Source organism: Aphelocoma coerulescens, chromosome 5 (assembly GCF_041296385.1).
Source record: "Aphelocoma coerulescens isolate FSJ_1873_10779 chromosome 5, UR_Acoe_1.0, whole genome shotgun sequence".
NCBI classification, from domain to species: Eukaryota; Metazoa; Chordata; class Aves; order Passeriformes; family Corvidae; genus Aphelocoma; species Aphelocoma coerulescens.
The window spans coordinates 25,759,282-25,786,185 of record NC_091019.1 but is presented as its reverse complement, the minus strand read 5'-3'; the positions used below and the strand labels follow the sequence as shown (position 1 = coordinate 25,786,185).

The window sequence follows — 26,904 nt, the reverse complement described above, 5'->3', positions numbered from 1 at the left end:
ATACACTATAGACACCTGATACACAGTGTTTGCCTTAACAATAGTCTGTGAAAGCTCTGCTGTGACAAGCAAGACATTCTTCCATCTGAGTAGTGGGCACATGTGTACACACCTTCATGTGATGGGGTGCATAGTGCAATGCTTGCCGTAAACAATCAATTGCCTTCTTTCCTTGGCCTTTCACCCTCCAATAAAGAGCTGCCATGCTAGAGAGGACCCATGAAGTCTGATTCTGGCAAAAGAAGAACACAAAAACTCATGTAAACACCCATAGTGAATAATCATCCTACCTTTCACTCTTCCAATTTATTTGGTATACTGAGGTAGAGGGTGTTACGCTTTTAAGAAGAGCATTAAACTATTTCAAAGCAGCAAAAAGTTTCTGACAACATCTATGCAGTAGTCAGGTAAATGAGACTGCCAAATGAAGCAAATTCCAAATACAACACCATTTCTTCAGGAAAGGAATAACAGTTAAATAGCTTTCAACAGTAACAACAGTTTTAGCAGCCACAATAGCTTCTAACCAGCTCTCTGATGCTGAGCATCACACATAACATACACATATATGTTCACACACATATATGTTCACACACATAACCCAACATGAAGGAAAAAAAATTATCTAAATTAGCTGATTGGACTTGTAGGCTCCCTGTGGTCACTGGAAAGAGAAAGGATGCCCTGGGATGCAGCTCAGTCCAGAAGCCTGACAAAGCCCAGCCTCTAGCTGGCTGACTCCCATGCCCTGTGTTATAAAGGAAAATACTGAGAATTCTGTTTCTAGTCTCTGCACTAAATATTCCGCTTATTTGGATAAAGCTTGCTGTCTGCAGAGGAAACTAGCATGTAAGAGAAAAAGCTAGTATATATCTAAAGTGAAAAGAAATTAAGTCTTGTAACGTAAGGATAAGCAAATACCTTTGCTTTCAGGGGATGGGCAAAGCTATACTGGTTTTAATTTCAAAGCACAGTAAGTACCTCAGACAGCTTTTGGTTGAACGGGCTAGGGGCACCAAACTGTTTTCACAGAGTCCTCTTTTCTATAGTAGTTTGGGATGTTCTCCCTACTAGTTGTAAATACAGAACAGCAATCCTGGCATCCCTGTCTGCTTTGTGGATCCTGTGAAAATTATGTTCCTAAATCCTCTCATCCTAGGGCTCACAGCTGAGGTCCTTAGTAGCCTTTAGCTAGGAAGCATGGATTTCTCTGGGGAGAACAGGAAGTGCAGGCTTGCACATGGTACCACACCTCTGCCTGAACACATCTGACACTTCAGGCCAACACTACACCAGGCAGAAGCAGCAGGCTGAAATAACAGGAAGCCCCTCTGAGCTGTCTGACTGCTGCATGCCAGGAATGTCACTGGAGAGGGGAGACATGGCTTAACTTTCCATAACCTCCAAGTCAACGTAGCATAAAAAGAAAGAAGAGGGCTGAGAACTGTTGAAATAGTTAAATAAATCAATAATTAGCAATGCTGCTCACTACAGGGCAGGAAACACTGGGACATTTGACAAGCTAAAGTTTCAGTAGAGAGATACGGAAGACACTTGATGGCATAAGCACAGGATATACCTCAACAAAATACCTGTGAGGGCATTACAGATGCTAAAGAGACACAAATCCCTAGTCCAAGTACTAATACATTCCTTGAGCAGGATTTCAGACAAATGATTTGAGACCAGATTGACCACTACGTCAGTCATGAGCAGTAAGCCCAGACTTCTCATTTTCTCCTTTACACATACCTTTTCCAAAGCTTTGGCTATTCGAGTACCAACTTGTTCTAGTGACTGTGGTGAGTAGTGGTCTTTGCCAAGATTCTGTAGGACCTGTGGAAGAGGAAGTAAGAGTGCTTAGATGCTGGAACCTGGTAAGAGACGTCCCCCTCTTGGTTGATTGCATTTTTGCCCAGCCTTTTACAAATGCTGCATCCTGCTTCAACCTAAATATCACTCTCTATCTTGAGTTGATACTATAACACAGTGTTATAACTCCATGGCACTGAATACTAAGAACACTAGAAATTTTAAGTATGCTGAGTTGGACTTTACTTTCACTAATTCATCCACGAAGAGCTATAAATACAGACACTAATGGTGTTTCAGGATTTCCCCCAGGCCAGACTGTAGGTGGCTGGGAAAACATTCTGGTAAAATTTCATGTTGCACTGTTCTTACAGTTTTATCCAGGCATTCACTCACTGAAAGTCACCTCTGGAGACAAGGCACTGAGCTAAATGCATCCTGAATCTGCCATGGTATGACCATTTTTGTGTGACAGCCTTCAGCTCTGGCATACCTCTTTCAGTTGACTTTCTCCAGTGTAATGCAAGCTGGCCCGACTAGAGACACCTTGCAGGTGGTCCAAAGTATGCATACTGGCTGGGAGGTTTGGGTTACAAAGGGGCTCCATGGCTGGCTCCTGCAGCTGTGTGGCAAAATCAATGTGTTCTGTAATGCTACAAATATCATAAAACAAGTCAAATTAGTTAAGAGAACACAATAGTCATTGGAAAGTTCTCTAGTGAAAGTAAACTGCCCATAACCTGGCAGAATCTCATTTGAGCAGCTCAAGAAGCAAAAGGAAGTGGATCTTTCATCTGCACTTGTGCTTCTCTTTGCAAGTCTAATTGATGAAATCCCACATCATGCTTTCAAACTTCTTAGAAATCCTGGCAGTTCTTTCTTAATAACATAAAATCTTCAGTTTACACACACTGAAGACCACATCTTGCTTTGTGTAAGTAACTTACTTAGGGTTCATATCCACAACACTCACTCAATGTTTTTAGCAGAAACAGCAAGCCATGTGCTGGCTACAGTTGTCAGCTCTACCCTGCGGAGCTTCAGGCATTCATCAGGACTTGGCCAGCCCAGGCTACGGTAGTCACGCCTTTTTCCTTGAGAAAGTAAAACAAAAATAGAAGAAACTTTCTGGAAGGGGAAAGACATTCTACTTCAGTGCAATGATTCTTAACGTTATACCAGTAGATACATCCCCTACATTATAAAAATCACTGTCTTGCAGACACACTTCTTTAACAACATTCCTGAACCTAAATGGACTGAATGGGACTGGTAGGATGCACAGACAGAACCAGATTGTGTGCAAGACAGATCAGGAAATAAGGTTTCAAAACCTGTTTCATTACGTTTTTTCCAAAACTACAGATTAAGAAGAATTGCCACTCTTGTTTACAGGTAATGTCTCTACTTAAATGTCCTTAAACCAAGTTTGTGAGTCATCATTAATGTTCTACAGCTACAGTTAAAAACTAATAAAAGTTGATTGGTCTATCTTTTGACAATTCCAGGCAAAAAATACTGCCAATATTGTTCAATGAGTATTGTCTGAGACAGTCAGTGGCTTTTACTGTGTTCTTACACTCAATATAGCAACACTCCTGAAACTATTTAACAATTACACTTCAGCTCTCCCATTCTGCAGAGAAGCAAAGCAAGGCAGGGAAAGGTTAAATAACTTGCTTTATGTTAACAAACAGTTCACTGAGAGAAACAAGAACCTGATTTTCACATCTGAACTACAGCCTACTGAAATCTTTCCCTCAATTTGGTGGATACTGTATCAAGTCCTAGGAAAATAGCCTGCGTCAAATGTTAGGAAACATTTTCCTCTTGTATCAGAAACATCCAAACTATTTGGAATGTAAGAAAAATTCGCTATAGCAGATTTGCACAGTGGGGAGCCAAGTTTAACAACATGCCAGTCTATCAAACCAGCTATGTAGACAACATTTCAGTATTTATTTCTAGTTACATGAAATTTTGCCCATTTGGATGTAATTCCTATTTCTCATCCAAGTTATAGTAAACCACTTCATCATAATTTTGCAAATAACGAAGATGTCTGCAATACCATGTGTGTTGTGAAGTATTGTGATAAAAGGGAAATTAATTTTGAGATACAAAGGGAAATTTCAGAGGGAAATGATCAGTTCTCATCACCACCACTGAGAACTATCTGATTGCAAGTTTTTACTGGCAAAGGACATCAAGAGGTATGGAAATTCTACAGAGACAGTTCAGTAGCCTGGGAAGGAGTGAAACACAGGACAGATACCATCGTTCCCCCGTTCTACCAAGAACTCCCCATGTGACCTTTGATGTGTTACTTAAATTTTGATGATTTAGTTCTTGCAAAGAGGATGCCAGCCAACCCTGCCTCACAGGAATGCTGGGAAGATCACTTTATAAAGCATGTAATAAAGCCACAAAAGTAACTCAGAGGGAAAGAAGAGAAACACTAAGGAAAGGACAGGTATGTGCTCACAATTGATAGTCTGTTTTCATGTATTCCTTCCCCCCTGCAATCTAAATATTTAATTCAATAACCTACATTTGTCGGTTGCTAAAAAAAGGAGCTTGTTAAAGATTTAATGTAAAAGCCTTCAAAATGTGAAATCACTTTCCAGGTCATCAAACCATCAAGGACTAAGATGCACTGTAGAACTTTGCTTACACATCAGTCCCACAATATTAAGATTTTAGCAATGTTGAAAGGTAAGACAAAAAGTATGGGGCCCAATTGCTTGGGTTTTATTCTTTGCCACCATTTTAACAGACTGCTCTACAATTCCTGTTACTCAACTAGCAACAGCTCCCATCTGCCTCTCAAAATCTCATCTGTGTTGGTGCAAAACTCTACTCTCCTGTAACTCCAGTGTTCTGGAAGACAGTCTCTAAGTTTTCTCTTATAAACAATTACAGCAGAGCACTTAATTTTTATTTACTTCATTTTTTCACTAATCTTTCAGCTCTTTCTCTTTGAGTTGTATGTCTTATGCTTAGCCAGAAGTCAGTCCAAACTCTTATTCTGCATCCTGATGAACTAACTTCTCTGCCCATTCAGTTTATCAAAAGAGATCACTTAAGTCCCCTCTTTTACAACTTCTACTCACAATATCTACCTCTTTCATCCTCCACTCTCACCACCTCATCACCAGAAGTCTTGGAAATTAACTTCACTCAATACATAAAGTTAGGCTGCACTTCACCAAGAAGGTGCAGATGGAAGAGATTTCTTATTCTTCCATGTACTCATCTAGAAGGGACATTTCACTACATAGTCTTTGTGATGCTTATTTTCAGTAATAAACCAGTGTACTATAAAGGCTGCAAAGGAAATAAATCATAGTAATACAAAAGCTGCAAACGATTTGCTTTCTCTAGAAGCAGCAGGTTACCTATTGGTCCAGGAGAAGGTATCTTTGGTCCACTGATCTCTAGGGCAGTTTGGTAAAAATTTTCAGTTTCTGCATTAGTCCCTTCTTCCACATTTTTCCCAACTGGCTCCTGGAGATCCAAGCTTTCAGCTTTTGGTTTCTTTAAACGTTTGACCTGAAAAGTGATCTACCAAAAGAACAGTATTAGTGAGGTTAACAGTAAGAAACACCATGACTGTTACCAGCTCCAATGCACCACTTGTTTTAGTCCAAAGATGTTACAGATGAGATCTTTGTCTCTCTTCTTTCCTCCCCATCTCAACCCATTCTCAAAGCCTGCATCACACCATGCAAACAAAGTATACAACTTCTGATCTCCAAAGCAGGAGAAAATCAGTCTAACTGCTGGAGAACTGAAAGGCATTTTTCATTATATATTTTACTGGTAACATGAAGACAACAGAGACTTCTGTGTTTTCATGCCAACCAGAACTTTCAGTTAAAATCTTTTTTAATTTTTAACTGTGAGAAAGAAGTTGGTGCTGGATTGAAATTACTTGTTTAATTCACACCAGCAATCAACAACTACATCTTCTAGGCCCATAGGGGAAGTTCATAGATCTGTACCTCCCAATGTTAAACCCCCTGAACTGTTCTCACCTTTCCCTCCCCCACAACAGTTAGTTCAAGACTTAAGTAAACTCATTCAAACTTACCCATTCAGCTTCATCATCATCACCACAGTCCCCAAAACAGGAGCTGGCCAGTCCATCCTGAGATCCCTTCTTCAGGACCCGGATTCCCTGTAAGTCCATTCGACGACCTTTTACCTCCAGTGCCCCTTCAAAAGCTTCCTGAGGCCAAGAATTTTCAAACTCATCCACCAAAGCCAGCATCTCTTCAGACATCTGATCATCTTCTAAACCCTCCACTCCTTCTGAACCGTTGCTTTCTGCAGTGACTGTGTCTAAGAGGGAATACCATAAAAATCTTCAAAAATTATTTTCCCTGTATAAAAAGATTCTTTTTATACAGTTTGTAAAATTATATAAAAAGAATCTTTTTGCTGTGACCTGACTTTTCTGCTTGCACAACCCAAGTATCACTGATTACTTGCTGCACACTGCAAAAAGTGAGAACTAGTCAATGCAGACTTCCCCACTGCAAACAAGCATCTGTATTATGCCTGGAGAAGAATGGTGAAGAGAATCAAACTAGTCTATGGGTTACTTGTTATTTTAGGGACACAAAGGGGGAAACAGCTTCTCGAAGGAAAACAGAAAGCTCTTCTGAAAAATCTAGAAACTATTTAATTTGCCATAACTGATTTTGTAAGGCTGACTTACTTTCCAGTCTCAAGAAGGAGGGATCCCTTGCTGAACTCTGAGTAAGGACTTCTGGATCTTCTGTACCTCCCTCAGAGTGTCCTTCTGTCACTGCTGTAGCTGACTCATAGTGGTCATCAAAGTATTTCTCCTTGCCATAACTGCCATCTGTATTTTTCTCATGACAGTGGCCTGAAAGAGAGAAATTTACTGATATACCAAGAGAGAAAGCTCCTCCTGGATACAAGTGCAGAAGCTGTATTGTGGAAGCTACCATATTCTAGTTTTCTACATATGGATTAAAAGAATAATTCTACAAGGTATCAAAGACTTCATTCAGCCATTAAAAAACTGATCTCCCCATTGACAAGGGAGATCATGTAAAACAGTTACAGGAAACTATGTTATTAGGTATGTATGTGAACTGCTAATGAAAGAAAAATCAGCTGCTTTCCAAGGGAAGAGTTACACAGGACATGACAAATTACTGTGTGCTGGTAGCAACTCCAATGAACACTCCCAAGACATGTTTTAGTGACAATGCACCATATGAAGGGGTTGCCTGCCATATGAACTTTCACTTAAGACACCATCGTGGTCACCATGCTTACTTGCAAGAGGAAAAGGGCCAAGGCAGACTGATCTGGGAATACCAGACTTTGACCTTCTGTGCCAGCAACAGACAGCACGTTGGTATGACTATAGCTCATTAAACAGTCAGACAAAAGCTAAGAGCATTAATCTGTGCAAAAAATCAGAAGTTTATACAGCTGAAAATGTAACATCTATAATTTTGTGCTCAAGTGACAAGTTCACATTCCACAAAATGCAAAGAGCTAGGAATAACACCAAAAAAATCCAAATGTAGAGTCAGTAATGAGCAGAAACAAAAAAGCGCACACTTGCAATAGTAGCCTTTGAGCATCCGTCAGTGCCACATAAGCAGTCAGACAGTTTAAAGGGTGGCCATCTGCATCTTTGTAACAATATTTTTGATAATAAGTACATTTTAACTACAGATCTCAGATTTTCTCACACAGATTACTTCCCAGGGCCACAGGTGTTTACGGAGCACAGCTAATGACACGATTCTCCACGTGTGAGAGGCTGGGAACTGCCCCAAATCCCAAGGCGCAGCTACAGGGCTCAGACACAGACTGGGTGCACCTGTCTCATCACACAGGAAGCCTGTCACCCCAGAGAAAAACATATTCCCTGTACTCAGCTACTGCTCTCAAACTCCTCCTTCCTTTATTATAATCACTTGTGAGTGAAAATAGTACACATATACAAATGGATTAAGCACACAGTTGAATAAAAGAAAAATTAAGTGCAAGATTCTCAAGTACAATCCCCATTCCACCTTCCTGAATGCAAATTGTATTTCTCTACGCTTATGGGAAGCAATTTTTTTTTTTCAACCAGCAGCATAAAATAAAAAGAATGTGAATAAAGTAGATCAGTGACTCTTTTCTACTTCACACAACGATCCCAAGAAAAGAATAATTTTAGGTTTTACTCCTTTATCAGGCCAGTGGGATGAGAGGATGGTTCTAGCTCTCATGTAAGGGTAACCTGTTCCACTGCTTCTCTGCAAAGTGAAAACTACAGCTTTTAGCTTTCTGCTTCTCCAGTGACCAAAATCAAACAAATTAAACTGTTTAAAAACCCTTTGGGAAAACTATTTATTGTCCTACCTTTTCTGCTCTATGTAAGAAGACAAACAATGAGTAAATATATAAAACAGAAGCAGTTAACTTCATAAACTCTTCTAACATCTACCATACAGTTATACTCAGCCTTTTCTACTCTATTAGTCATTGATTCTTTCTTCAATTCCCTGCCCACCTCTCCCATTCTGCCAATAAAAAATTAATTGGTTTAATTTAAAAAAAAAAAAAAGAAGAACAAGAAGATAAAACAATCACTTCAATATATGGAGATCTTCATGTTTAGTTTATGAGAAACAGTGCACACAGAACTCTTAAGCTACCCCCACCTGACATCAACCCAGCCTAATTTCAATGCAAGTCAGGTGCTTCTCAGTAATGTGATGACCACAATTCCCTTTGCTGAAGATCCACTCATCATTATTAGGAAGAAAGAAGCAAAGGGGCTCAAACCCAGACAATTATTTTTAATTGAAATCAAAATGCCAAAAAGAATTAAAAAAGCTGGAAAGTGCAAGCAGACAGAAAAAAAAATGATGGCACTTAAAATTCTACTTAACACCAACTCTGTTAATATTAATTTACAAACACTGACAGCTAAAAACAGACTAGATGACTGTGCTGGCTTTCTTGGGATCTGAGAACTGCTATATATAGAAACCTGAGTGACCTAATTTTTTCAAATTGCTGCTTTCAGTTGTCTGATGTTGCTGGAGACTACAATGCTAGTTGAAAAACCAATGGAAGCTGAAGATCTCTAGTGAGTGAACCATGAGACGGGTGGTACTGAAACACTGCAAGCCAGAACTTCACAGCTTCTGTCAGCCAGATGCCTGAAGCCCACCAGGGAAGTCCAGTGGGGAAGAGTGTGAGACCAGCAAGGGAACAACACAGCCCCAAACTCCAGGCATATTCTCTGTCTATAGAACTTCGGTTGTATCACTGCGATACTTCCAGCACCTTTGTTGTGCAAAGGACAAAAGTGACCACTGACCTACAAATGCTCAGCTATTTATTATTAATATTTCACAGATGTTCTGGCTGTCTAAATCTGCACATATGAATTTTGGGTGTAAAGTCCCGACACAGTGATATTACAGCTACAAAACTTGGAAGTCTAAAACTTCTACATGCTACTTGGTAACTTCAGCTTACTCCATCCTGAAAATTTACTAGAGAAGGATCACTTTCTTTCCCATTTATTTTCTGAGAGCAGCTGCTGTCACTTTTCCTATTGATTCTGTACAGCTAAGAAAGCTCAGAGGGAAGTGGATCAGAGTCTGTCTTATCTTGTGTATTATGACACTTCGTTACCAAATTCCAGACAGCGAAACAAAAATCATAGTGATGGCACAAAACAAATGTCTGGGTCTTTATTTAAGTGATGCAAATGACACAAATAGTCTGTGCCAGGTTAATGTAGAAATTGGCAGAAAAAAAACAGAGTAGTTCCTAATTTACAAAAGGAAATCCTCTGGAGAAAAAAGCAAATACAAACTCTAAACTGAAGCATTAAGACTTTGGAGATTAAAAGCAGAACACAATATTGCATATTAAAGGACTCTATTCCCATATTATTATAACTTGTAATTTTTTTGGCCAATGTGAACACACTCGTACAGCATTAGCACAAACCAAACTTTAAATATAGGAAAGATTTGTTCAGTTAGCCATCCCATTTAATATCAACCACCTTCATGATTTTCAGGATCCTTCTCAAATGTCCACTGAAGCTGTGGTACCGACTGCAATTGGTAGGGTTGAAAAACCCTAGAGAGAAAGTCAGTCTCAAGTTCTTTAGAACAGGGTGACTTCAATCTCTTAAACTGAAATCCACTTAGCATAAAGAGGGAAGCACCCAGAGTGTTGACATCTGTCACAAGGAAGGAGAAATATTAGGAGGGAGAAGTGATGCAGTAACTGAAGACTTGCTCCATCTATGAATGGATAACAAATACTTACTCTGAACCATACTTAATGTTGCCATATTTCTCAGAAAAGTCACACTTGGAAACAATTATGAACCTTCCTTATGACAAGAACTTTTCTGGGGCTACGTGGGTGTTTGTTGGTTGTGTTTTTTTTTTTGTTTTTGTTTTTTTTTGTTTTTTCTGTCTCAGAGCAAATTTCTGCCAATTTACGTGATCCCAGATGCTCAGATTGAATGCCACTTACCTAAGACAAGGAAAGAAACGTAGGAAGTATGGAAAAGAGGAAAGATGAACAAACAACACCCCCAGTGTATCACATGGAAGTGCTGCACCTTGAGTAAGGTCTTCAAAGTAATCAAACCTCACTATTAAATTGGGCATTGATTGTTCTAAAAATCTAAATTAACTGCCACTGTAGCTGTTTGTTTCTTGTGGTATATCTGGCAGAGAGAATGAGGCCTCAGTAAATATTTTCACTGATTCCTATATACCAACTAAAGATACGTGACTTGGTGTCATCAACAGCATTAGAAATAAAAAGTAAAATTATCTCCAATTTTTGGTCAGCACAAAATTTTACTGACATTTAGTTCTTTGTCAGTGCAGAGCCTGTAAAATATGGCATTCCTAACTCCACCATCTATGTTCCAACATCCTAGTTCTATGAAAATTATTGGGTCCTGACTTCTAATGTTATACATACTAGTTCCCTAAAAATTCTTTCAGTACATATTTAGAAATTACAATGGCAGAATAATGCCTCAGACTAAAAGTCAAGTTATTTTAAATTTAGGTACTGATTTTTTTCCCCCTACCATCTGGAATAAACAGAGCTGCATTATCTCCTGAATTATTACAAGATTCAAAGACTGTTGCTGTAGTCAGTGACTTGCATTAGGTTAGGCAAAATGCATGTTATCTGGAAATATGTGTCACTTAAATGATTTGCCTCTTTATGGGTAAATCACGTCAAGAGAGAACTGTACTTAATACAGATGTAAGTCAGCCTAATACCAGAGTTGTCAGAGCAAAGAACAAACTGAAACCAAGCTGCTAACAGGAGTTATTAACTCCATACTTATTTTTTATGAATGCTTAAAAACTAGTATTCCCCACAGTGAAATTCAGTAAAGATAGCTTTTTTTCTTTTTGCAGTAGCAATGACATATCACTGAGCTCAATGGAAATAAGTTTCAATCCCTGCAGCAGATGAACAGTCTCATCTAGAGACATCTCAGGAGCAGTGCATCAATAAAGAGTCTTTTTTTTACTTTTGCTAGTCACTGCTTACACAGATGCAGAGACACATAAGTCAGAGTGGGTGCTGTATTACCCTTTTACTTTTGAGAATGGGTAACAATGCTGCTCAGAGGTCATGTGAAAAATTTAGGTGTGCTCACTACTTGAGTGACATTGTATATTCCCAATTAGGCTAAAATATATTCATTACAGAAATTAAACTGAAACCCAGCACACCATCACCCATCACTTTTATAGAACCAGTCTTGTCCAGTGCTTCGTGTCAGAGGCAATATAATCTACCAGGATTTACAAAAATAATCTAGAATGAGAGAACTCAGCTACCAGAACCTTTTGTGCATCTAAAACTACTGGGATCTCAGACATCAACATTTGGGTTAAATGAGCACCTTAAGAACGGTCTTACTTTCTGCACCACAGTGACTTGGTTGCAATCTGACATTATCAAGCCAGGGCAGTGTCACAGGGAAGTGATGTTTGGGAGACCATCCTCTAGACAACATAAAAACATGAACTTTGACTTTCATGGCAACGTTAACACTGGTGATTAACACACTGCATACTCTAATTGACTTGATCTTTCAAGATGAACATGGCAATTTCCTAAAGATCTTCTGAGACATTAACAGCAACCATGTTATTCCAATCACATATGAACAGATATTTGATTGCAAAGCATTTGCCAAGGGAAAAAAATGCAAGCCACTTATTTTGAGGTGAGTTTTAAAAGCAATAGGATGAGGAGTAACTAGAGAAGAGACCTATCTTCAGCAGCTATTGCTGCTCTGCTTACCTTAATCATAAATTAACATGGTTCTATCTATAATCTGCTTACAATTAATGCAGTCCTTTTCTTACTGTTTTCATGAAAAAAAACCCAAATTTATACTTCAAAATGAATCCCATGATTGAGCCCTGAAAGCAGAAACTGCACAACACTTAGGACTGAACAGGACTGCCATCAAAAAGGTTACAGGCCATACCTCCTGAACTGTACAACTGCGCTGTACTCCAGGAGCAACACCAAACAAATCTGTTGCTTTCCACAAACACAAGCATAAAAAAAATACAACTAAAGAATTCTCAGTTAATTTTTAGTGAAAAACGATCAACAAAGTGATAGACCAGGTAAGTAAAAGGAGAAGAAGACTAAGTTTTAATTAGAATTACCTGGCTGCACAATACTGACCTGTGAATGTTTGCTAGGTCTGTAGCTCAAGAGAAATACAATACCACATATTGACTGTGCACTACAGGACCCAGGAAGGATGCAAAGCAGGTGGGCAACCTACATCTGCAGAAGCATAAAACAGTTCACAGCCTTGTTGCTGACTTGAAAAGCAACCAGCCCAAGCAGTGGTCAGTCTCGCTGTCTCTGAACCCAACAGTATCACTGCTGATTTCAACCATGCACGACTCAGCTCCAGAACAGGAACATCAGCAGACCTCCAGTGCCTTTCACAGTTGTAACACACTGGATAAACCAATAAAAAGACATATCTACTACTCACATATCATCATAACTTCTGTTCTGGATAACAAAAAACAGATTGCAGTAAGTTCCCTCTCTGATAAAGTTAAGTATCAGTGAGAGTATTGAAATAGAATGAGTAGTGTAGTGACCAAATTTTAAACTAAGCTTTTACTGTGTTTTCTCCCTACACACACAAACACTATTTGCTAATTTTTAGCTTTTTCCTTTAATATAAATCCTCTGAAAAGCCAGAAGTTACAGGACAAAAACAAACATTTTCAAAGGACAGGACAAACTACTGATTGAAAAAGTGAAGTATGGAAAACAAATAATGAAAAGCAAAATTAAGTATTTTAAAAGTTGATTTTCATAAATTCCTCCCTTTGACAGCCAGTGGCCCTTCTTCAAAGATGAAGAGAGAGGCATGCTCAAAATAGAATAGTCAGAAAAGAACTAGATAAAAAGCTTCCACTTGATGCATAGCAAAAACCAGAATGATAATTTCTGCCACCAAAATTTAGGCTGAAGCAGACAAAATGAAGCATACAAAGTTCTTTCTCTTTTATTATTTATTCCAACAACAGTTTTCCAGTTAAGAGGTTTATATGGTAAAACTGTTCTTACTCATAGAAAGTTTTAAAATCTGATTTGTAGCCAAAAAGATGCCTCTAAATTGGCTTAGCTATAGATTAAAAGGTTATCTATTTGTCTCATCACAGCGGTTCTGATTAAACCTTTCAAAACATACAAATGCCAACAATACATAACCAGATTTCTTGATCATGAGAGAAAAACTTCACCACCGCATAATAGAGCAGTCCCTGAAGAACAGATACAAAAATTCTCCTTATGAAATATAAAGAAGTGATAAATAAAACATGGGAAAAAAATTAAAGGGGAAGAGAAACCTACTTAAAATAGAACAATAATGCAGTTTAATAAGGGACATGTGTGCAAAACATCTGAAGAATTCAGCAGGCTACTCTTTAACAGTGTAGAAAATGTCAACCTTCCTCCCAGCAACAGGGAGCAGAAAACCGAAGAGATTGACCACCTAAAGCCTTCACTCTCCTCCTGCCTCTCCACCCACTAAAATAAGAGCTTACTTTTTTCACAATGCACATCTAGAAGCAGAAACTTACTCTATGATATCAGGAATAGAGCCTAAAACATAGAAACATCTAAATGTAACCCCTCAATAATCCTGTCAGTGAATAAAAGAAGACCAGAAAATGTCTCTTTCAGAGAACCCTCTTTCTATATATGGAGCAGAAAGGTAAGTACCCCTCCAATCTGAATTTGTGTCTCAAGAGTAATGATTTTTTCTTCTTGTTTGTTTTGGGGAAAGAGAGAAAAAAAGCAAGAGAAATAAGCACATAAAAAGTTCTGAAGACAAAGGCTTGTCCTCAGTGACTGCTCCTTGGGCCAGATTTTTTTACTGTAGATAAGAAAATAGTTACTTATGAATTTCTTAACAATAAACACTCACCCACAGTAGATCACAATATAAGGCATGCTGTGAATATTAAATGACTAATATTTAGATCCCTGTACACAACACAATTGTGAAATCTGTTTATGATTAAGCCAAAGAAAATTCTTAGTTTAAGTATCATTAGCATAAGCAAAGCCTACAGTGGCCTGCATTTTTTTTCCTCTTTCTAATCTTTTTTCCACCAATCTATTATGCTAAACATCACATATTTCGTAGATTCCAATAGATCCTAAGTATCTACGAACTCAAGTCTAAAAAGGATTTTAAGTAAAACAGCAACCTACTACTGAGAGATGGCATCATATAGTTAAACTCTACAGGAGTCAATAACTCCACTATGGGTTACTGTTAGCTTCCCACTTCTCTGAATGCAAGGGGTTGAAACTCCAAAGCCAAGGAAATGCCTTATGTATGTCTTTTGATTACCACTCTGTCTGTAAGGTTTGCACCATATACTGGAATTTAAACAATATACCACAGGCACACGATTCCATGTTTTTTATTTTGAGAAAATATTTTGATAAGCTGTATTTACGTTTATCTGCATATCTCTTCACTAGGTTATACTGCTCAGCAAGAGCAGATTATGAGTCAGACTCGATCCATGACAGTTTAGAGATTTGTTTGGAACAGACATCCATGCAATTACTCCTCCTAACTGGACATCAAAGCAGAGGTACTGACATGCTCAAACAGCAAACCAGTGTGTTAACTGGTCAGGTAAGCCTGTCCCTTACTAACCTAAGAGAGCTTTTAAGTGCATGGCAGTTTGTCTGACAGGGCACATCCTACACAAATCCATTAAAAAGCAGAACTGCTGCTGTAAATAGGATTTAAAAAAAAAAATCCTGGTGTTGACGGAATGATGATCAAGAAGCAGATTAGTCTTAAGTAAGGAATATCTGCAGAAGGTTGTTTGACAAGAATACTGCCAACCACCCTAGATTAGAATTCAACAAGAAAACACTCTCCTCACACTGCCAGAACAGTACAAAGTCATAGAATAGCTACTGCAGAAAGACTAGAAATTTTTGGAAGAATGTCCCTTCTCCCCAAAATGGCTACATTCAAGAAGCTTCAAGCTCTTCCTCTAGGGAAATGCTGAACTGTCCTAGTTTCAGTCTCTAGTAGCCAGAACAGATGATAGATTTAAAGCTTTGAGGACAGTCAGAGCACAACACAAACTCACATGAACCAGGCAACCAACCTTAAAAGGAAAAAACAAATCAATAAAGCAGACAGATGAGGGGTAGTTAAGTGCCTGGCACTCCATGGCTCAGCATGCAGTGCTCATTTCAATCTGAGCACATGGCATTGCACGCTGCTTTGAGACAACCTCCACATGACTCATTACAGGCTGAGGCTACACATCATCACTTTACAAGTTCTCAGATTTAAGCCAAGTGAATACAGCCTTCAAGGTCTTGGCCAGCTGCTAATGACACTAAACTACATATTGTCATTTTTCCCATATGTGGGGACCACATGTTCTTTTCTCTTCCAAACATGCTTTAACCAAGTCATTAATTCAGTGTGTACAGCTCAGCTATGAATATGTTTGTGAAACTACCTCTCCCTGCAGATGTAGCTGAGGAATTACTCTTCCTCCTAAAAAGGCTGATGAACATATGCAGTTGTTGGAACTTTTAAAATAGGTCCAGCTCTAGGAGGTGCACCCAATTAAGATTCAGTAAGAAATTTTAGCAGCTACATGTAAGTAACTGCCACTGGCAAAGACAGCCTCTCAAACAGAGAGGAAGACACAGGCAGTCATAAACTTCTCATTTTTTCAACATTCTTGTCACAAAAAAGCACCACACACATTGCAGAGAAATGTTAATACATCTGATAACTGAAGGTATCTAGTTTTGAAAAATTTAGTTGGAGAGAGAATCTTTTCCCTTCCAGCAATGCCTGACATTTCTCCTCCTCCTACATGAACATGTAGCTATTGCTCAGGTAAAGGAAGGATCCCAGTAACGTATGAAGAAGAATCTTTTGCACTGTAAAGGCAGATAAAAATGGGAAATGTCACATTATATTTAGTTTAATACTGTACTGCTATTTCTTCATACTGAATGGTTTTGCATCAGTGAACTCTCATTGAATTCCCCTACAGTTCTAAATTCCCTTCCATAGTGCAATTCTCATTTCTTCAGTTACTCCTGCAGCTGAGGCCATGATTTTCTCCTCTCTCCCCTCTGCTAGCTGATGGCCTTCTGATCTTGGGAAGAGACAGAACAGATCCGGAACACTAAATACTGCAGGTAACATTCTTAACAGAGCATGATGCAAAGTGAGACTCATAACTGCTGGGAGAAGCTGTCAGTACACTGCCATGCAGGAAATAAGCAGGCCATGTATGTAAGATAGCAAGACATACTTTGAATGGTGAAAGAAGCTGCAGAACAAACTCACCCATTAGCACATTTAATACATGCAAAAGAGAATGACATTTGAGCTTTAGAGATATACTTAAGGAAGCACGCATTGTTTACAGAAACCTTTAAATTCTTAATGGCTTTCCAGCAAGCAGCAGCTTGGAAGCAATGTGCATGAGCAGTGGGTGCACAGCCTTTGGATACTGGTGTAGCTAAAAATGCCACGTTTAATGTAGCACCACATTCTTTCATTTTTCAATTTAAGAATCTCAATCTATATATCTTTTACATAGTTTTGACAAGAAAAATACATGGAAAGTAAAGACAGGTTTCAAAGTGAGCTTGGCACAGGGGTATTAAGACAAGGTCATTCACTTTCAACTTCCTTCAGCCACTCAAGGCACACTAGATGAAGACTTTCCAGGGAAAGGTATGATTTATAAATCAGGCTCCAAGGACTGAAAAGTATCAAGAAGCCTGCATCTAGTCAACTATCTTCAAGATCACATCACTAATATTCTAAGATTACTGCAACAAAAGTGGACTGTGGGAACTGCTTCTTCCCTTACTGGGCTAGTGGTGCAGAAACAGTAGCACAAATCCAAAATAATTGGGTCACATTATTCTCACAGAGCACATTCTCACATGGATTTTTCCAAGATCTTCCACTCAGAAGCACACTGGACATTTCTTCCCACCCCCACTCCCCAGGGATGTTGGCTTCTACCAGGACAAAAACCAGTCCTCATTCTCTGCAGCTCCCACCTGCCTGTATTCTGCAAGATGTTTTCACCCTACAAAAGTACAATTTAAACTCCTCTTACTCCTTTAGCACCACAGAGCCCAAATATGGTGACCTAGAGTCCACTTGCACGGCACCCACCAGACCTTGCAGGACTGTCACTGATCTTCACTGCTAGAGATGCTTGGCTGCCAGAGGGAGAAAGAATCCAGCTTGATTTTCAGATTCCAGGTGGAACTGGCAAGGTGAACAACAGGCACACGGGTGCACTCCTGTGCATGTACAGGGCAGCAACAGGCAATTGAGTATTTAACTTCAAAGGATAACAATGATTTTAGAACTGCTGCTATTTCACACAAACCCCACTTTCTCTATGCTACTGCTAAATGACCAAGGTAAATTATTGCCATGATGTGTTTCTGAGAGCTCTGACAAGCTATTCACATGCTTCATAGAATTCTGCTTGTTTAAAAACCGTACTGGTGTTGACTCTTCTGTTCATACAAATGAACGTTACCATAAGGCAAGAGAGACAGTAAAAGCAACAGAGAAACAAATGGCCACAGATCCCACCCTTTTCACAAACTGTCAGATAAATAAGAGTACTAATATATGTGGTATTCTCAATGAGCTTCAGGAGCACTCATGAATTCTGTGCTCTAATATGCAAATCAAGATGAGAAAAAGCTGAACTTCCAACATACAGAAGTGCTCAGTTCAGAATCCCATAAAAGTGGTACAGATTCTGGCCTTTTGCTTCAACTAAAACACAATTAAATTTTGAACTAAGCTCAATATCCTTTTTTCCAAGAGTAAACATCTTAGGGGATGTTTACCCCATTAATGTTAATGTAACACCATTAACCCTGTAAGTGATAAGCATTCTTTGGACAAACAAGATACAGCAGCTTGAGAAGGAGGAAACTACTATTATGATAAAAATGTCTACAAGGACCTCACGCTGTAGGAAATGGAACCAAAATTCGACAACCTGTTGCTGGGACTTTCAAGTCAGTCATAACTGGTAGGGAATAACTGAGTTAAGTGAAAGGTGCGTTTAAAAATGCAAAGTATTTCACATCCCTGTATCTTAACACACTATTGTAAAGAAAATTATGTGATGCTTTTGCTTAATGTTTGTGCATCTCAAATCACTATAGGAACTTGAGGTGATTGCAGTTGTCAAACTAGAGTCAGAGGCTTAAACTGGGATGTTGACTTAAGGAAGTTATTTAATCTGTCATAAGCTTACTAATAGAGTTTCAAGAAGAGATTCTCCTTTCAGGTCAACCTCTCCCCTTTAGATCAATTTGCTTAAAGGTCTAAGCTTATTAACTTTAACTTACTTTAACTTGTAAGAACCTAAGTGCTGGGGGATAAAGGAAAATCCATTCACATATAAGATGAAACACCTTTCCCGTGTTTTATTTTAAGGGGAAATAGAACAAACCAGGAGTTTTGATTTCATGTGGCACAGAGCATTGGTACCACACGAGGGCACTAAATCCACGGCTAAAGCGGATCCACATTACAGAACTCGCTCTGAGGAAGAAGGATGAACTGCTTTCACAAACACTCCCTCTACCTACAAGGATTCAGGTTTCCTGATGGCATGCACATACATTCCTAATGAATTCACACTCCCTTGACTTTACACAGAGCAACACGAAGCCTTTTGTAAAAGCACTATCCTGCCAAGGATGAAAGACAGTGAGACTCGAAGCTTGAAACAAGTCATGCTTCATGTTTTGAATAGCAACAGTCTATTTAGTAAGATTTTGAATTTTGGTCTTGTCTAAAAGAATGTGAAGTGCACGAGCTCATAACAAAATGGAGCAGTGAGTCAGAGGTAGATGCTTAGTCAGATAAAAATATTATGAGCACAAATGACTTCTGTTTGCCAAGGCAACACAATTCTGTTTACACATAGAAGGTAAAATCTTATCCAACACCAATTAAGAAATCAGAATGTTTCAGTGGCCAGCTGACCATGACACTAAAAATATGGTTCTCATATTCTGTAACCTTTTTAATAAGACTTGGCAACATCTGAATGTTTACATCAGCCAGGGAAGTGCCACAGGAACAATCCCATAGTTGGACAGTCCTCTACAGACCTTAATACCGGATAAAAGCTACTTGCAATATTTTAAGCCATAAAGTGTGCAAGACAAATCTCAGCAATGTACCATTCAGTATCAGATAAAAATGATGCTGGCTTTCTCTACTAGCTTAATAAGCAGCCCAACTACTTAATTTCTGGACCTCTGAGAGCTGGCCCTGTTTTTCACATTAAGCTTTTTTACACTTGTTAACACATGTCTCTGGGTCCTGTTATTTGTGTGTCAGACATGGCTGCTGAACTTACCTGTCAAGCAACACAAAGTTTCTTAACCTGCTTCAGGAACTGACTCACCAGTAACCTAACAGATGATGTAGCAACACCCTCAACACTGCCAAGTCACCTCTGGAAGGATCACCACAGGGTAACACTGGAAGAATGAAGTCTTCCAACTGGTCTGTCAGGTATTTGAGAATCAGGCACTATGTGGACTCTTGCTGTAGAGCATCTGTATCAGATGCAACTGACTGAACTCCTGCAGCTGTCTAAAATACTTGCCCACAGGTGATACGGTTGGAGTATTTTTGGACACTTCACACACATCCTCCATATGAAAAAAAACCCCACCAATAACCTCTGCAGATTTAGAAATTCTTTTACAATGAAAACAAACTTTTATATAAATTTGAATACAGGAGGCAAAAGTTAAATAGGAAAGTGTTGGTCTGAGATTTTTAATTCTCATTCTCATGTGCATGAAGTGACTTAGGTTTAAAACATAAATTATCTATACCAGAAGTAAGTTACTAAAAAACAGTACCAGGCAGCAGTACAGACAGGAGCATGTAAGCAAGCATCCAACAAGTCAGCATTAGTGTGTCACACTTCCCAAGTCCTGTGCTAACAGCAAACACCCCAACATGCTTGAGAAAATGCCTATTTCACTTATTTGAAATAAACACCAAGCACATACTGTAATCAAAAATCAGGCCATGAATTCAGATTTTTGATCCCATATTCCATCTCATGCTAGCATATAATTCCCACTGACCATTTGCTGGATTCTGCCAATGGCTCACGGCAGCAGAGCAAGGAATTCCATGTCTCGCTACTTAGTTCAGTTTTCATGAACAGAGGCTTTTGACAGGCGAAGCAAAAACACAGCTATCACATGGGCCTACAACCCAAAGCACAGGAAGCCTACTGCTGTTACTTTCAGAAATACTGAAGGAATGCTCATCAAAACAAGATATTAAACCAGAGAAACATCTGACATTCCAAGTTCTTGGTAAATTTTTCAGCATAAGGTATTGATCTCAAAGGATACAAATACTTTATGACATGCCATCAAGTGCATAACAACAACCTCTTTTCAACTGCTTTCCTTGGACTGAAGGGTCAACAGAAGATTCCCAAAATTTCAGGATACTTTTAAGTGTGAAACGTTATTTCTGAGTACACATTCTTGAAATCATTCTGTTTTTGGAGACTTCACCTCACTTTCATATAGTCTATCAAGGTTCCTCTCGAGTCAGTTGAAGTTTACAGTGGGGGAAAAAAAGTATTTCCCCAAACCTTATGCAAATAATATAGGTAAAGCTACCTTTCCGTTTTTCAATTTTGAGTTTTGACTTAAACCGCAAATCATCATCAAGGCTGAATTAACCAGTTCGTTTATTTTACCCTCTGCACAAGAATGTACAAAGAATATTTACAGTATTTGTCAGGTTCATATTTTCAGATTTCTTGTACTAAAAAAAAAGATGAACTAAAAGATATTATAAATAAAAATGAAAAATAAACATTAAGACAAGAAGAGTCCCAGAAAAAGGCAAAAAATATAAATACAGAGTAAAATACTTAAATAATGGAATACTGAAATTCAATGAGCACATCAACAAACTAAGGCATATTCAGCTCCCTCTTTATTTAGCAGCTTCACGGATTCCTTAATGAACAAAACCCAACCCCAGTGTACCAGATGAACATATTCATGCTCACTTTGCCAACCTGTGGTCAAGCTGGAAAAAAAAGGAAAGACAAAACTTTTCTCATAAGCACTTTTGATATGGGTTTTCCCACACATTCAAGAAATACAAACTTCCTAAACAGCCGATGCTGTAACAGCTGACCTCTAAATGAACTGGCTCAGGAACCAAAGCAGAAAGAAGCCAAGAATCAACCAAAGCACATTATGACAAGTTTAAGGAAGAAAAGCGTATAAAACAAAAGATGTCAAAGATAACTTTGGAGTTCAGATACAACCATTGCTTGTTACCATTTCTGTTCTGTGAGTGTACTTTTAAATTGCTTTCTACTTAACTTCAAAATGAGGCAGCTATGACTAAGGTTTGACTGGAATAACTTTAACCTTGAGTTACAGACTTTTTAAAGATCTTAATTAAAAGTAAACAAACACTGATTTTTCTAGAACAGTGTAAGTGTCTCTTGTGATGAAATGTGCAAGTTCCATTACCGCTTACAGTATCTAGTAGGATTTTTCTAAGAAGGGCAATCTGAAGTTAAGAGATTCATTGGGAGGTACCAGCATAGGAGTTGACATTATGGACATCAGCAAGAGACCCATCAGCTGGGCTGTGGCACCACTCCCTACAGCCCACTTAGCCAAACAGTACTCATTTATTTCTCTGCACAGCTGATGGGCACTCAGAGCAAAATGTACAGGGCCATAGAAAGTAGTATTATTCTAATGGAATAGTCCTGGAATTTCACCTACTATGGCATAATCCATATTGTACCAGGAAATAGGATGGCCTCTCATCTATGTTTAGACAGCACAGTTCTAGATGCTAAATCAGAGGAGGTTTCTCCATGTCTTTTCAGTGGAGAGGGAATTTTAAAAAAACCCAAACCCTCAGAGGAAGTCCTAGCAACGCTAAAAATCACAAGCATTTCTCTGGTGAGGTTTACACTCAAAAGTAAAGAAAATATTAGGTGGAAAAATACCTTAGTAACAATTTGAGAGAGAAGCTATTAGAAAATATATTAATAAATTGTCTTCAAGACTGCTCTTAAGTATCATATTAGCCACATTCAAGTACAGACAAAGTACTGAAAATATTCAGTGGGATTGAATAAAATCTCCAAAAGTATTCCATCTCCAAAAGCTATTATTTTTTTTTTACATATAAGTAGCCATTTATGACAAGAAATCATTCTATTAAAAATATTTTAAAATATTTTTTTGGGGAGAGATTGGATTTGAGGTCATTCTTACAGAGTTTTTGAGTGTTAAGAGCAGTGATCACAGGTCCCACATAAATAATATAATGCTGACACAAGACAGTCTACTCCTTAAAGACTGAACTCTAGAAAATGACAACCAAAGTACTGAACACACTGAAAGGATATGAATTAAAACTAAACTGCTCTTCATCAAATTGTTCAGCTTTAAGAAAACAAATCCATCTGACTGTAAGATCTGAAGGGATGTACAAAGGGGCTGCTGAGCAGCCTAGCAGTAGATGTGCACTTCCATAAATACTGAATCCAGCATGCCTTGTTTATGAGTAAGAGGTATTGGTGTTGCTGTTAAGGTATTACTGACAGTCAGGAAGTAATTTGCACTTAGTGGAAGCCCTCTAGATATTTAAGAAGTCATCCTCAAGCAATTATTTAACGGACTGTAACTTTTCCATTAACAGCAGTGTCTCAACCTCGGTCCTTAAAGGTGGAAAGCACTGTAAAGCAAAAGGGTGGAAACTTGGAAAAAGGAAAGATGCAACACCCAAGGAAAACAGACATTATTTGACTTGTGGTCCATCTTTCAGCAGTTGCTTACCACTGCACACAGAAGAGGTGATGTTGTACAGAAAAGGATAAAACTGCAAACAGCGGATCATCTTCAGGCTGCTTTCACACTCCAAGCACTTGGTTGTCAAATCCAGTGCTTGTCTGAAGGCCTGCAGCGCTCCACTGATGTTGTTCTGAGCCAGGTATGCATTTCCTAGGCTCAAAAAAGTCAGGGGCTGTAAAGAGAAAAGTGACATACTGCAGCGTAAGTATGCTCACTGTTTAAGATTGAAGCCAACTAGGAAAAACCCTTGTCAAGTCACACCCTCCCAAATTTGGTGGGAAAGAATTTAGAAAACTTCTTAAACAGGCACTGCCTAGTCTTACAATGGAGAACTAACAGCTTGATGCATTGGTGCTAAATGAAAGCTGTTTTGCCATAGGGTCTAGGAATTCCATCTTTCTACAATAAAAAACCAGCTGTTAAATACACACTGACTGAAATGAAGCATTAAAAACTTACTTATAACCACCAGAAACATAATGCTTACTTCAGAGAACACCAAAGAACTAAACTGAAATGCTTGAAGACAATTTAGAATCATTAAAAGTCTGCAAAAAAGTAAAAATAGTACTAGTGTTCTAGCAGGACAGATGCATGCATTTGCCAAGAGTCTTCAAATTTACTTTAGCAAAACTAGGTTACTGAAGACACCAGTGTCACACTAGCTTAGGGGCACACATTTATGCCTTTCAAGTCTTTGTAAAACAATATTTTTGTCTACTGCTTTTGGCTAGTATCCCTAAAATATGTATTTTTTATGAAAAGTAAAGATTATAAACACCTTTTTCACTGGGTAGAACTCAACACCTCAGTACAGACACACAGTAAAGCATTACATTTGTTGGTTGACTGAAAAGTCTTTCACTTGGACAAAGTAATTTGCTGCAATTAACAGTACAATGCTAGAATAATGACTACAGCATTGTAATTTAGCAGTTGTTTTTCCCACTGAAACAGTTTTTTACATTGATTATCTAAAAATGTGAAGACTAATCAGTAGCTGAAGATTTTTCCAACTCAGCTTGTATTACTAAACAGCATTCAAAAAATGGTGCAAGCTGAGCAACAGGATTTTTTTTCTTTTTAACAGCTTTTGCTGATAGAGCACATCTTTTTCTCCCAGTAGCTGTAAATAATTTTAATTTGTATTTACTTTCCATTATACTCCAGGAAACACCATGCAAGTACAATGTCTCCTGCTAGTTTTTCTGGTACAATAGGCATTACAGGACTGAGTACACCTGAAAGAAACAGGAGCAAGCATTACTATAACGAGGCAGGATTTGCTAATATTTTTGAAGAAAAGCCCTACTCACACAGCATGGTCCTAAGGACTCCTAGGTTCCTCCCCTCCAAGGCTGTGTTTTCAAGTGTTCTTATTAAGGCATATCACTCAAGCATAGTTCTTTCTGTAGTTGCTTCTTGCACTCTTATCTGCCACCCAAATGGACCACATTCCTTTCCAACACTTGAAAATTTGTTTCTGAATGCTATGCTGAACATGCTTATTCTGTTTTTAGCTTTCTTATGTGCTAGATGACTGCTGCCCTGGTAGGTTTAAACTCTGTTAATCTAACTAGAGAGGCAGAAGCACAGGAAAGTCACTTGAACTTCTTACTGAAGCATGTCAAATGTAAGACCAAAATTACCTGCTAGAGAAAAGGTGTTCCCTGCTATTCTATTCCTCCCCCCTTCCTCTTCACAACTGTTCTGGCCAGTCCAGTAGTTCAAACAGTTTATACAGAAACTGTCTATCTGACATAGGTGACAACCTACAGAATGTTTATAATGTTGCTGTTCAGAAATACAAAAATCTGGTTTGAATCTATGGATGGAAGTAAAGCCACCAAACAACTAGAACATGTTTTCCTCTATGTATAGTGATAAAACCTAGGGACAAATAAAACAGTACAGATTAAAAGTCAAGCGTCACAGAAAGATGTCTATACAGTCAAAAATCTTGGTAATATATATGCTACTTTAAGGGTTTTAAGAATCAAGATACAAGGCTGACAGCTTGACAGAGCTCTGTTTTAGGTTAAAATGTTGCCAAACACCAGGATTAAATTCCTTGGAGGCATTGCTAATAATACAGGTTTGGGGAGACTAAAAGTCTGTCAAGATGTTTATACTCTCAACAATCAGCATCACCCCCAGTGCAGTCAAGAGTTCATATGAAAATTAACATCCATTGCAAATTACAAGCTGGAAGATGAACTGCATGCAGAGTAAGCACAAGTAACATGTATTTAGAAAATAATGAGGGAAAACATTCACTGCTGAGCAAACACAAACCTCATCATCTTACCTCAGAGGCATTGATGGCCAAAGCCTTCAGCAGGAGCCTGCTGGCATCCGAATGAAGACCATAATGAAACAAGAGGTTAGCAAGATTGACCAGAGGGATGTCCTGATACTCATGTGGAGCCAAATTATATGCTTTTTGCAAACAGGTGATAGCAAAGGTGCTATTTCCAACTGCACGCCAGTACAATCCAGCTTCATTAAGCACAAGCCATAGAGGATCTTCTGGCTATAGGAGAGTCAGGGAAAAGGATAAAAACACCTACAAAGAGGTGTCTCAGGAAGACAGAAATGCCTGCTCTTTAATAAGAAGCAAATAGAACTCAGTCTTGCATACTACTTTGTTAACTAGATACAAATTAGATTTTGCTGTGACTATTAGCAGATTACTCAGTCTGCGCTATTCTACTCAAATGGACACGATTTACAGGCTGAACTGTAATTTAGTAGCAGCTGTTGCTCACACACTACTCACATGAATACTTTGTATCACTACCACAAAATCCCTTAAAATATACAAGCAGGAATGGTTAGTTCACTACAGGAGTAATGTTTGTAAGCCACTTCAGAGTCTTAAAATTATACAAACACATATCCATGTAAAATGCTAGAATTTGAAAGTCAGGCAGCTATTAAATTATAGTTAGATGTGCTTCCAGGTCCTGTGTCCAACATTACCTTTCCCTGTCAATTTAAGGTTTCAGAGTTGTTTTTTCTTAGATTTAGTTACCCATTTGTCTTATGAAAGTTGACAACTGGCAGGCATTAGATACCATTTAAAGATTGTAAAATAGTAAGCAGTAAGTGAGGGCAGGTGAAAGAATGGAGGAAGTGTCAAATACACCTTGAATGTTCCTTCCTCCTCTTTAACCTGTAACAGCAAAAACAAGCACTCACCCTAGAGGAGAAATAGCAAAATATAAAAATACTGACAGGTTGACAGAGGTAGGCAAAACATCCACTTTCAGATGCACTATGAAATTATTCAGAAACATGTTCTAGTTTTAAGTATTTTCATCATTCTGTGTTACTGAATTCTACAAAACATTTACAGTAAAAAAGCAACACCTGAAATGGATATCCCGTCCTACCTACATGTCTGAAGCCCAAATGCATGCCTGAGTAGGAAACATGCAGCTAGGATTAAGGAAGCAAAACAGTAATACTGTGTTGAGTTAGTCAGTAAGAAGACTTTTTTTGTTTCAGGTTTTAAAAAACCCTTCATACAGAAGGGTTCTAACTATGGTTCTAGAT

The 26,904-nt window shown here is 38.5% G+C and overlaps 1 protein-coding gene across 2 annotated transcripts in view; it reads right to left on the bottom strand.

The window, feature by feature from the left end:
- The window catches only part of TTC17 (tetratricopeptide repeat domain 17), a 56,518-nt gene that overhangs the window by 4,605 nt on the left and 25,009 nt on the right, over nt 1-26,904 (bottom strand). For both annotated transcript variants that reach the window (XM_069017166.1, XM_069017167.1), the window contains exons 15-23: nt 25,655-25,879; nt 23,332-23,518; nt 6,536-6,706; nt 5,906-6,156; nt 5,211-5,376; nt 2,786-2,906; nt 2,306-2,465; nt 1,753-1,836; nt 113-232 (exon numbers count right to left, since the gene is read on the bottom strand). In XM_069017166.1, coding sequence (XP_068873267.1) covers nt 113-232; nt 1,753-1,836; nt 2,306-2,465; nt 2,786-2,906; nt 5,211-5,376; nt 5,906-6,156; nt 6,536-6,706; nt 23,332-23,518; nt 25,655-25,879 — 1,485 coding nt within the window. The remainder of the gene's footprint in view (nt 1-112; nt 233-1,752; nt 1,837-2,305; nt 2,466-2,785; nt 2,907-5,210; nt 5,377-5,905; nt 6,157-6,535; nt 6,707-23,331; nt 23,519-25,654; nt 25,880-26,904) is intronic.